Source organism: Thunnus albacares, chromosome 9, assembly GCF_914725855.1.
Source record: "Thunnus albacares chromosome 9, fThuAlb1.1, whole genome shotgun sequence".
Lineage (NCBI taxonomy): Eukaryota > Metazoa > Chordata > Actinopteri > Scombriformes > Scombridae > Thunnus > Thunnus albacares.
The window spans coordinates 24564329-24576374 of NC_058114.1; the positions used below are offsets into that span (position 1 = coordinate 24564329).

The 12046-nt window shown below is 40.6% G+C and overlaps 1 protein-coding gene across 6 annotated transcripts in view; it reads left to right on the top strand.

Moving 5' to 3' along the window:
* Positions 1-12046, top strand: part of si:ch73-63e15.2 (protein strawberry notch homolog 2) — a 68970-nt gene that overhangs the window by 37187 nt on the left and 19737 nt on the right. For all 6 annotated transcript variants that reach the window (XM_044361476.1, XM_044361477.1, XM_044361480.1 and 3 more), the window contains one exon: positions 8926-9102. In XM_044361476.1, coding sequence (XP_044217411.1) covers positions 8926-9102 — 177 coding nt within the window. The remainder of the gene's footprint in view (positions 1-8925; positions 9103-12046) is intronic.

Consider the following 12046-nt stretch of genomic DNA (forward strand, 5'->3'; position numbering starts at 1 on the left):
ATCTATAGCATATTGAAGGCAGTCATAAAAGTGACCGCTCAATAACTCTCTCTTACACTCTTGGTGGGACATCATACTCATCTTTCTAACTAGTGTTATGAAAGTTGATCTGACTGATTTGATGTCAAAGCACATTCCCTTTCTCTCCTAACATGTAAAACATATTCACTAAATGCTTGTCGTAAATGCTTTTAAAATTCTTTTAACCTGAGATGATTCACAGTGAGAACGTGAAGACATTCATTCGGAGTAATCGGGTCTGTCAACTATCATGGGATGATGCCACTGTGTTTTTAAAAAAATGAGTAGACCTGTGCCCATGGTTGTAAAAGAGTAAATTCCCTGCTCAGTTTGCAGTTGATTCTTGGCTAGGAACCAAATTAGCAACTTACGGGCAACGAGCCCACCATCATGACTCACAGTATGATAGTAGTCCACTGACCACAGGTGTGTAAAAGCGTGGGTGTGTGTCATGCACAAGACGAAAGAGAGCAAGGTTGTCAGAGGTACTAAGAGAACCTGTGAATGTAACCTTAAGATGTGGTTTTATTTCCTGGAACCTTCTTGTAATCTAGTATTGTTCTCTACTCTCGCAAATAAAAATAGGATCTAGTATAACTTTGCCTAATTTCAATTTTAGCTCTAGATAATACCAATTTAAACATATATATCAGCATGAAATAATGTACTCAAAACTCAACCCCTATTAAAACGTGAGGTAACAAAGATAAAGAGACATCTACATGTTTTTGTACGCTGATGAAAATATAATCTTCTTGGCTATGCAGAACTGGAGTTCTTTTTAAATTTATGACCAATTGACACAGTCACATTATCTCATTTATTGAAATAATAACATTTTAAATGATCGTCTTGGCCACATTTCATGTGACTGTTACAAATGACAGTTTATCCCTTTTGCAAATGTTGTGTGGTATTCTGTGTTGAAATTTCTGCATAACTGAGACGTCATCTTGCGTCAACACTCACTCACACACACGCAATTAGTTTCTCACACATAAACACAAATACGCACACACGCAACACAATACTGTGTGTCTTTTTTTTTGTGTGCGTTGTGTTTTTTTATGTTTCCTCAATTTTACAAATCCTTTTCAGAAGCCCACCATGTTATTTTGGATGCATACAGTTCTTTTCTTTATTTCTTCTAACTAGTTCAAACTGTGGACTTCAACTATTGAGACATACCTTTGTGAATGCCAGCTCATCCTCATGGCACCTATCCCTGGGCCACTTCCTCTTGGCACCAAACCAAATAACAGCAGGGATCGTCTTTCTTGCTTTCTTTTCTGGCTCTTTCCTCCCTCTTTTTTTCTCAACTTGTCTGCTTTTCACTTGTTAACATCTGCTTGTTCTTTGGTGGAGAAAGACATGTGGATTTGCCAGGTAGCGTAATCTGCCCACAATATCCTGAGCAGACTAGTATTAGCATATTAGTCCGCTTTAGGATCTCCTACACATACAACTAGAGGAGCTGTTCTTTGAACCAGTCATTTGGCTGCTAGCTGGGACACTTGACATGGCATCCTTTTATTTTCCAGAACATATGAAAACACTGGAAAATTCCAGGAGGCTTGTAAGCAGCAAGCTGTCCCTGGCTTGTTTTACTCAGACTTGGCACAACTTGAAAGCCTGCCTGTCAGGAGGTTGCTGGACTGGGTATACTGCTTCGGTTGGCCTGGGATAGTTGTTCTAGACATGGTTGTCTGTGAGCTGGACAAGAAGGACATAATTATTTTCTATTGACCCCACAACTGTAAACATGTAAATACAATGACAATTGATCAGTTTATATTGTTTCTCAAACCATCCCCTCTAATTAACATTTACAAATTTAACTGTAGCACAGTTGTCAAGGAGAGGCAATCTAGTTCTTTGGAACAAACTCATTGAAATTTCAGCAGGAAGCACTGATTAAATATTATTGTCAGAGGCCTTTTTAGCATCAGCTTTGGTTTGTGGGGTCCTAAGTGGAGCTCTTTGTGGTCAGTGGAACTGCTAAAACTACTGTGAGTAGGTCTCTAGACTTGAGACTCTTTGCTCTATCAGTTTATTTCTTTGGTTGTAGGTTGTGTGACTAAAGGATCTTACAGACCAAAGCAAGATGTAAACATGTCCATGTGTACTTTTGAAAATACAGTGGCTTTTTAACAAATTGGCTTCTTGATCAAAGATCTGTGATGGGATACGTTGATTTGTCTGTTTGTCTTCTAGAGTCGTACTAAAGGCCCAAACGCACTGAAAGCGTCTGGCGCGTGTGTTTTAAAGTACAACTATTGTTTTAAATGCCTGAACACGTACCAAAAGGGTTATGAGGCGTATCAAACTGCCTTGACGCCCCTACTCCGACCTTGTTTCGATTTTGGAGCGTCAAATGAGGACCCAGCGACCAAAAACTGTATTTTCAGCAGCCAAAAAAGAGAGAGATGGCGTGAGCGAGCCGAGAACATGAGTGAGTGAGAAAGAGAGAGGGAGACAGCACAACGGTGGTCGAGGGAGGAGAGGGAGCGGCGGCAGAGTGAATGAGAGAAATGAAATGTTATTTTCTGATTGTTTCACGGCGGTTACGTTCTAGAGTACAAATAACCATCAAACACTCAACAGATGATTTACTGTGGAAACAGACGCTCTTAGTTTAATTTTCCTCCTCTGCATTTCTCCTTTTCATTCATTCATTACATCCAACTAATGCAGCAGTAAATACAAAGAACAACAGGTTAAATCTGTGTTGGTTCTGTGGTGTTGGCATTTCAAATCTGATGTCTGCAGCGCGCTATAGGACCGTCAAATGAGGCACGTCAATCGTCGCTTTCAGCGCGTTTAGAGCTTGTGCTGTCTACAAACACTCAATGTACTATTACACACCATAATAAATCAATTTAATCCTTAAATGAAAAGCGGTCTTAACTCGTACCACTCCTCTCAATAGCAGGTTAATCAGAGAGCTAGTTTACCAAAAAGGCAGTGTCTGCTTCAAGTCTGTGATAAGGTCACGGAAAGGAACAGCTTAGAGCCGTGCTATTAAAATCACAGCCCAGCAGATATGTCAGAGATGTAGGACATGCAGACAGCTTGGTATAACATAATCCAGACAGAAAGAGAGACACCAGTGGTGGCTTTTCAGTTCCTGGCCCCAGACCCACCTCTGTGAAATCACACACACACACACACACACACACACACACACACACACACACACACACACACACACAGGCCATCAGTCAAGTTCTGTTGACTGCATGGACAAGGTCAACAGCTGACACCAGAGCGGAGAGCCTGGGGTAGGGGTTGTTACAGTCAGCTGATCATTGGGGCGGGGTGAGTGAACTAATAACCCTCAGTTCCTCCACTCTAATCACATATACACAGAAAGCAGAAATTGGACAGATAAGACTGCTGCTTTCAGTGCACTTTTTCAGCTTGCACACATGCTAGGTCGAACTGTCACTGTACACTACCTACTTTACAAACAAGAGTCATGGCACTTTATTAGCATTTATAGCAATTAGATTCCCGACTGTTCATTTGACCTACACGCTCCCATCCCTACTACTGTTGTTACAGATAAGTTTTCAGGCGCAGGCAGTATGTCTGTAGCCATTAAGTGTAATAAAAGAGGATTGGAAAGGGCCCAGTGCCTAAGGTGTTGCAGTTGCTGCTCTAACAGACCACAGCCGTTAACGACCTTTTGAGAAACACTCTTAAATTTTTGTTGACCTTAGTGAGTACTATTCTACAGTGTATAGTAGTGAGTTTAGATTTATTTGTCAATTATCTACATCATTTAGTGCATAATGGTGTTTGTAATATGATGTCCTCTTTTATCACTCATATAACTATTTGATAGTGATAATATCTCCCAAAACGTAATATCAATGAAAAATAAGTGTTTGGTTAAAAATATCCTCTTCCTGCCGCAGAACTCCGTGGGAAAACAAAACTAGGATAAACACACAATGAGAGGCTGAAAGGGCAGAGAGAGGAGATGGCAGAGATAGATGGGAAACAAGGGAGGATAGGTTTAAAAGACTGGGAGAGAATAAGCAAGAGATGACAGAAACGGGTGAGATGGTGAGGTCACTTGAGACTTGTGTTTGTGTATATATACGTGGGTGTGTGAGGTAAGTGGGAGGGCAGGGTGACTTGTTTCATAGCCTTGGAAAAGCAGCCAAGCTGGCAGTGTGTAGGAGGGGAAAGCCCTGGGCCTGGCCTGCCTGCCCGGGGGCCTCAGCCTGTCCTCGCAAATCATTGGGTTATTGAGTTTAACAGGATGTGGCCTAGGACTAAATAAAGTTCTTACCTGCTTGCTTTTACGATAGCAGGGGAACTATATGGTAGTAACAAACTGTTAAAGGCATGTAAGTCATTTCTTAACATGAGCACACGAGAGGTTGGTTCAACAAATGGTCAAGCTTTGACTTGGTCATGAACTGCATCAAAGATAATTGGGGGTCTTTATGGGCGGGAAGTCATTAAGAAATCAATCGTGCCCCTGTTGTTGCACCATCGAGAATTCACAACATTTCGTCATGTCAACTGTTGTCGACATTTCCAACATGCCAAAGAAAATGCTGGGGAAAAGTAGCAGCTTTAAACACCATGTGGCTGTCAGTTCTTTCCCCAGGACAACAGTGGAGTTAGCAGTGACCAGAACTACAATACAAAGGATTCGTCAGTACCAAAAGTGATGGGTGGGGGGGGTTCTAATAACAACAAAAAAACCAACCCTATAATCTGTTCATCCCACCCTGGTGTGGACAACTGTCATTAATTTGATTTGAGAGGAAATGATTCCAACACAGTGGAGTTTATCAGGAAACACAAACCACATCCTCTGAACATATTCTTTTAAGGACATGTTCTGAAGAATTATTCCTATCTTATAAACCTTACTTATATTTCAGCCCAAATTATCTTTTGTCAGTGATATACAGCTATCGTTGATGGGATTTTGTGATCAGAAGCTGTTTTCCCTAAATAGTAACAGTTGAAGACAAGAGAGGTAGACTAGCTAATGCAAAATAACTGTTTAGAAAGCAAAGTAAAAGATAGGGCTGCTTTACTTCCTTGTATGGCAGTGCATGAGCTTATCATAAGGGCCGTGTCATCACCAGTGTCATTGTAGTCGTTATATGAGGAATGGTTGTTTCTTACCTCTACCAAGGCAACTGTTAAAGCTGCATGAGTAGCACAGATAATTTCTTTTTTCAGCATTTTCTGTGTACTAATATTAATTTTAACCTGACTGTGCGTGGCAGCGTTTACCTCATGACCATGGCAACGCTATTATTTTTTTAGGAGGGGGGTTGTATTGCATGACTTTGTTGTAGATTATTCATCACAGAGTAAATACATTAACCATAACAGATGATGAAGCCAGGTTGTTTGTGGGTGGTTTATTTTTAGAAATGTATTTTTCCATTTAGTCCTGATAACCTTCAACCACAACCATCAAGTAACTCTCTTCTGATGAGTTGGAGGGGCTTTTTGCAGCCATTTTTCATTGCCATGTGCCTCCATTAATCATCCCCAGGCAGACAACTGTCATTATCCAGACTCTCAAATGTAATTTACCGCTTCTGTGGATACATGATGTGATGTACAGTATGTGTATTCTGCTGTATTCTTCTATATGGAGTTTCTCACAGAAAGTCCATTTGAGCAAAAGATTTTTTAGATTGCACCACGCTATGCACTAGTGGTCAAAAGGAGGCTTGTATTTGGTTGTGGTTGCGATGGCAGCGTGTATATTGTGTGTGTGTGGGGGGGGGGATATTATGCTGGTTCCAGCTTTTAGAGCAGCGGAGAAACTGAAGTGGAAGAGGAACACGTGAAAGACTACTTGTTCAAAAACAGAAGGGTGGATAAATAACAGGAAAAAACCTGCACATGGGCTTTCACATGTCCTTTTGTGTACATGTACACACACCAGACACATACACACACAGATTTTTTTTTTTTTCTGGATATTCCCAGAAATAACAATAAAGATTTGAAACAGATTTCATTCCCTGAAAGCAATTTTCGAGAGAAAGAAACACTTGCACACACACAAACAAATGCACACACAGTCAGATTTTTTTTTTTTTTTTTATTGTGTGGCAGGGAAAAAAAAGAGAGTTAGAGAGAGGCAGGATTAGTAGTTATACGGCTGTGTGGCTGTGTGCTGTGGAAGGAGCCAGATTACCATCAGAGCAGTTGGAATTCAAGCCTTATCTCTGCTTGGCAGGGCCCAGTCTTAGGAACAGTAGATGAACTTGCCCTGGGTACGGGCCTGCCGGGGGGACAAACACTGCTGCCTCTGTTACGCTCTGCTTAACAACTCGATTAGCATGGTGCTGAGGTCGGCCATGTCCTGGTTAGCACTAACCTGCTGCAGTTTTCTGTGATTCTGCTGTATCAGAACTGTTGGTCGTCTGGAAAAACAACACTGCATCAGCACAGTGACACACTGTGTTACATGAGTTTATATGATGCAAACACACACAAACGTCAGATCTAAATACGTACATTTGCAGAACAAATTGATTTAGGGCTGGTTTCAGCCAGAGCTTGAATTAATCCAATGTGATGCAGCACATTGAAGTTATTAAGATTTTTAACATTTCATAGCCATAACCATTTTTACACGCAAAACTATTATGACAGCTTAAACTGTAACCCAACTTGTGATGTATTTTCAATTATTATCAAATGTGTTTTAAGTAGATTTTATCAAGTGATGGATATCTATGTTTGGATCTAAACTAATCCTTCTCTCATCAAATTGTTTGTTATTTACTCTGCAGCAAGAAAAAAAAACTATACTTTTTACCATGGTAGACTGCATGTCTCTATGTGCTTATCTGTGTGTTTCCACAATTATGCTTCTTTGGAATGATGCCTCTGGTGACATGGTGTCCCTTTTCCGAGCCTCATTGTTTACTCATCTGTCCTCAGCCAGATGATCCAAGAAAGGAGGGACGTGAGCGAGGGGTGAGACAGAATAGAGTGGGATAGGAAGACACGCAGCTGACAGCACGCACAAACAAAATGGAGAAAGGAAAGGTGGTAGAAAGAGACAGGTTATATGTTATGGAGTGGTAGTGATATTTTACAGGGGCCCTCTCTACATCTACCCTTCTGTCACCCTAGAAAAGGCAGTTGCTCCAATCAGCTGTCTGAAGGGCAGAGCAACTTTGGAGAGCCTGTTTTCAGAGCTCATGCCTGATCTTGCCCTCAGGAAGCGCACATACACATACACACACACACACACACACACACACACACACACACACACACACACACACACACACACACACACACACACACACACACACACACACACACACACAGGGAGAAAAAGAAAGAGAAACGTAGGGTGAGAGAGTTGAAGAGCGAGACGTAATCATAGAGCTACCAGCAAACTCTGATAAGCTGAGTGCTGTACCCTTGAAAAAAAGCACTCTTTCCAATACGCAAACATGCCCACGTTACGGTCAGCGAGTTGCTTTATTCCACAACATCAGAGGGCGAAAATATACACATGTTCACGTAAGCACATACAGGACTGAGCTTGTGTTTGTCTGCCTGCTGTTTACCACCCTCACTAGGCCCCATTCCCACATGATGTAGTCATGTTAGCACTAAGAGCCCTACATCTTGTCTTCTCACGCCTGTGAAACATTTTCAGATGAACTGTGAGTAATGGCTAACAGGCAGCTATGACAGAAGTCAGAGCAGCTTCTCAGCATTAATCAGTAGCAGCATATTGTTGAAACTGAGTCAGCATCACAACTAATCATTTATCTCTGTGTCTCAACAGTTTTTCCTTTACATTCTTATAACACAGTATTCTTCCACAAGTTATCTTTAGTCCTAATAGCATTTTGTGCTTCAACCCCACTCACTACCAATTTATATTTTTAGTATTTTTATCTGAAAAATTGTGTCTCTGGATGTGCTACAAGAAAACAATGTTAGCCTGGTGAAAGTTATAGAAATATGTAATGTAACAGTATGGATATTGCTGTATTGAAGTTCTTTAATACAGCGCTACACAGCACAGACAACCAGACCTTAAAGTGTGGTAAACTGAAAATTGCTGAGTTAGCAAGTTGGACCCTCTGGTTCTATTTATGGCTTCTCCATAGTCCTACTTGCATGCATAGTACAGTAATGCACATTGAAGGCTAGACACACAGACAATAAAATGACCAGAGCCATACTCATTTCCAAAAACAGTTCCTCTTCTGTTCAGCTCATTGTTGTCTACTGTGTTTTCTCTTGCCCCTCCCCATCACTCAATCCCTATCTCCCCACATCCATGTTTATAAGTCTCAGGGGGCCCAGGGGTGCCTGTGTGAGGCTAGTTAAAGAACATGGCATGCTAATGGCTTGGAAAGGATATGAATAGAGGGGCGACTGGAAGGCAGCCATGGCTGAAATGACACACACACACACGGACACAAGCACTCTCATTATGCCTGCCCCTCTCTTTCTATTTTACATGCTCACTCTCACACATCTGTGTGTGATTAGATTTTGTTTAGGCTACTCGTGTTACTCCCAATAGAGTGCAGAATTGGCTGAAACCCAGAATGAATGTGCCACCTTTATGTTTGTGGTTTACTCCCATCCATTCTCATTTCTCACCATTTGTATTTATTATCCCTGTGCTGCACGCACACTGTGCTTTGTCTGATGCAGAATATGTTGCATAATATGGATTTATGGTGCTTCTCCTTCTCTCATGAGGCGTGATAGTGAAGGGCTGAGGTTACATTTATTTGTTTTAATTTGAGAATCTACATGTTAAACTTCCTTCTTTTAAAGGAAAAAAATCTGTAGGTTCTACCATTCAACATGATTTCTTCCCTATTTCAGAGTTGTAACTTAACACATCCTCTCTTCCTCTGCCTTCAGGACCTGTCCTGCATTGATGACCTCTCCACAAACTCTCTGTTCTCCTCTCCGGCTGACTCACTGTCGGAATATGCTGATGGCCAGTCCTTCATCAGCACAGACAACCTGGACACAGTGCCCACCCTCTGGGACGTCAACACTAGTACCACCACCACACCAGCACAGAGCCAGCTAGAGGTCAGTAGCAGGCACTTTCTCTCACACACACACACACACACACACACACACACACACACACACACGTCACTAACAGAAGCATTGATTACCACACCAACAGCTCATCTTACAGCTACTATGCAATACACACTTTAAATCTACACATGCATGTCTGCGCTAGAAGACATGGGCAATAAATACCAAGCAAGGGTCAGATTGTCCCTCTGTAAACATTAGTGCTGCTGCATTAGTGCTTTACCAATTTGTATCAAGTTAGCTTAATATCTTGTTAGGAAGTAATTATTACCACCATTAATTTACTGACTTTTTGAATTGTGATATATGCTTTGTGTTGACAAATCTTTTTAATTACCAGACATGTAATGATTCAATGACACTACAACTAGCTCTGTGCTAGTTGTATCGTGCCTTACCTTATTCTTACTGCATATGTCTAACCAACTGCACGATTCTTCCAAGCATTCATTCTTGGAGAATCTGTACAATTGTGAAACCTGAAAGCACAAACAAATATCATCAAACCAACTGATAAAAATGAGTCTGTGGAATACGCCTGTAACACTGTGAAAAATATGTAGTCCATTGCCGAGCTAAGGCCATTATACAAACAGTCTTGTCCAGATTTGTTTTTATTCCTCTGCACCAGCGACAGCCGTGGCCGGAGGCATAATGTTTTCGGGTTGTCCGTCGGTCAGTCCCATTCTCTTGTGAAGCTTTGGCACAAATGTCCACTTGGACTCAAGGATGAACTGAATAGATTTTGGAGGTCAAAGGACAAGGTCCTCACAAAACACGTTTTTGGCCATAACTCAAGAATTCATACGCTAATTATGACACACGTCTAGTAGGATAAAAAGATGAAGTGATGACATTTTATATCCAAAAGGTCAAAGGTCAACTTCACTGTGACATCATAATTTTCTGCATTTTTCTGGCCATTATTCAACACCATAACTCAGGAACAGAAGGGGAGATTGTTACTATATTTCGCATTTGGTCAGATACTGAATTGATGACACTAATCCTCCCACTTTGAAACTGTGTTGATTGTAAAGATCTTTTGTGCTTCCGGGTTGAAGATGTGTGTGAAGCATCCATGTTTTAGAATTTGTAGCTTCTTTGCAGCAACATTCATATCTGAAGCTTTGTCTACTGTCATGACTACAACTTGTGTTGTATCAGAATCAGCTTTATTCGCCAAGCATGTGAACACATACAAAGAAAATACACTTAATACCTTTTTATTAAAGTGCTTCAAAGTCTTCACCACAAATATTATATGAATCTGGACAGACATGGATGTAAACAGCAACTTGACTGGTTGGTGGAGGCATACAACAGCAAGGTGGTATTTCTAGCTTAACGATCAAAGTTCTGAAATATCTGAGAATTGAAAGATTCTTATTCCAGACATAGAGACTCTTAAACTTTTGATAGTTTCTCTATGTAATTCAGAGGATACTGCTGAATTTCTGTAATTCACCTCACAAGAATAGAGCAGAAAGGATTTTACTGCCAAGTTTTTACTTGCAAATGTATTTCAGTCATCCATTATGCTCACAGTGTAAATAAAATAGATTGAATTATTGCAACCATGTGGAACGCAGCTATTTTGAACCTCAGGAACCTTTATCACACTGGCTTCCATGTGACTGACCACCTCTACAGCTGCACATTGACATTGTACAGAAAGATCCTTGAGAAAGCAGTCTCTAATCAGTTATGTGACTTTCTACATAACAATAGTTTACTTGAAGATTTTCAGTCAAGACTTAGAGTGCATCATAGCACAGAGACAGCACTGGTGAAAGTCACAAATGACCTCCTAACTGCATCGGACAAAGGATTTGTCTCCATACTTGTCCTGTTAGATCTTGTGCCGACACAATTGACCATCAAATCCTTTTGCAGAGACTGGAACATTTAATTGGCATTAAAGGAACTGCACTAAGCTGGTTTAAGTCCTATTTATCAGACCGATTTCAGTTTGTCCATGTTAATGATGAATCCTCCATGAAGGCAAAAGTTAGACACGGAGTTCCACAAGGTTCTGTACTTGGACCAATACTATTCACCTTGTATATGCTTCCTTTAGGTAATATTATTAGGAAACACTCCATAAATTTTCATTGTTATGCAGATGATACCCAATTATATTTATCAATGAAGCTAGATGAAACCAATCAGTTAAACAAACTGATAAATAAAACTGAAGTTATCGTGCTTGGCCCTAAACTCCTTAGAAACACATTATCTAATGATATAACTACTCTGGATGGCATTACCCTGGCCTCCAGCACCACCGCTTTATCAAAAAGGAAAGTTATATAAATAAAAATTGATTGATTGATTGAAATATTAAAACAGTCTTTCACTTTGACTTTCGCTTTATTTTTTCTTATACCAGGTGATAAAATAATATCTCCAAATTAGCTGCCACTATAGACTAGACACACATATGAGATTATGTAAATCAACTTTGTTTTTGATGGGATGAAACCCACTGACCTGCATTATAAGACGGTCTCCAAGTTGTGATCTGAGGAGAGCAACTTTGTTCGGATGTGTTGTTCTTTTATCCCTGCTCGCGTTGCTGTTGAGTACTCTTTGAATTAGATGGATCTGAGGATATCTTTTCGATATGAATCAGAGTACATTTATTTCTCTTGCCTTCTGAAAGCCTTTTATGTTTTCCTTTTCATTCTGCCCTCATTTCATCCATTATGTTTCCCAGACACACGGCTTTATCTGCCTTTTGTTGTTGTTGTCCCTGGCTTTTCACAGCCAGACAACAAATTGCATTTTGTTGAGTGCAGCTCCATCAAACATCCATGAAGTGCCCACACGCTCTCACGCACATGCATACAAATACAAACACATGCACACACAGAGTGATTACTCATGTTTTTTTGTTTCTATTTTCTTATGCATTTGCCTCTGTGTT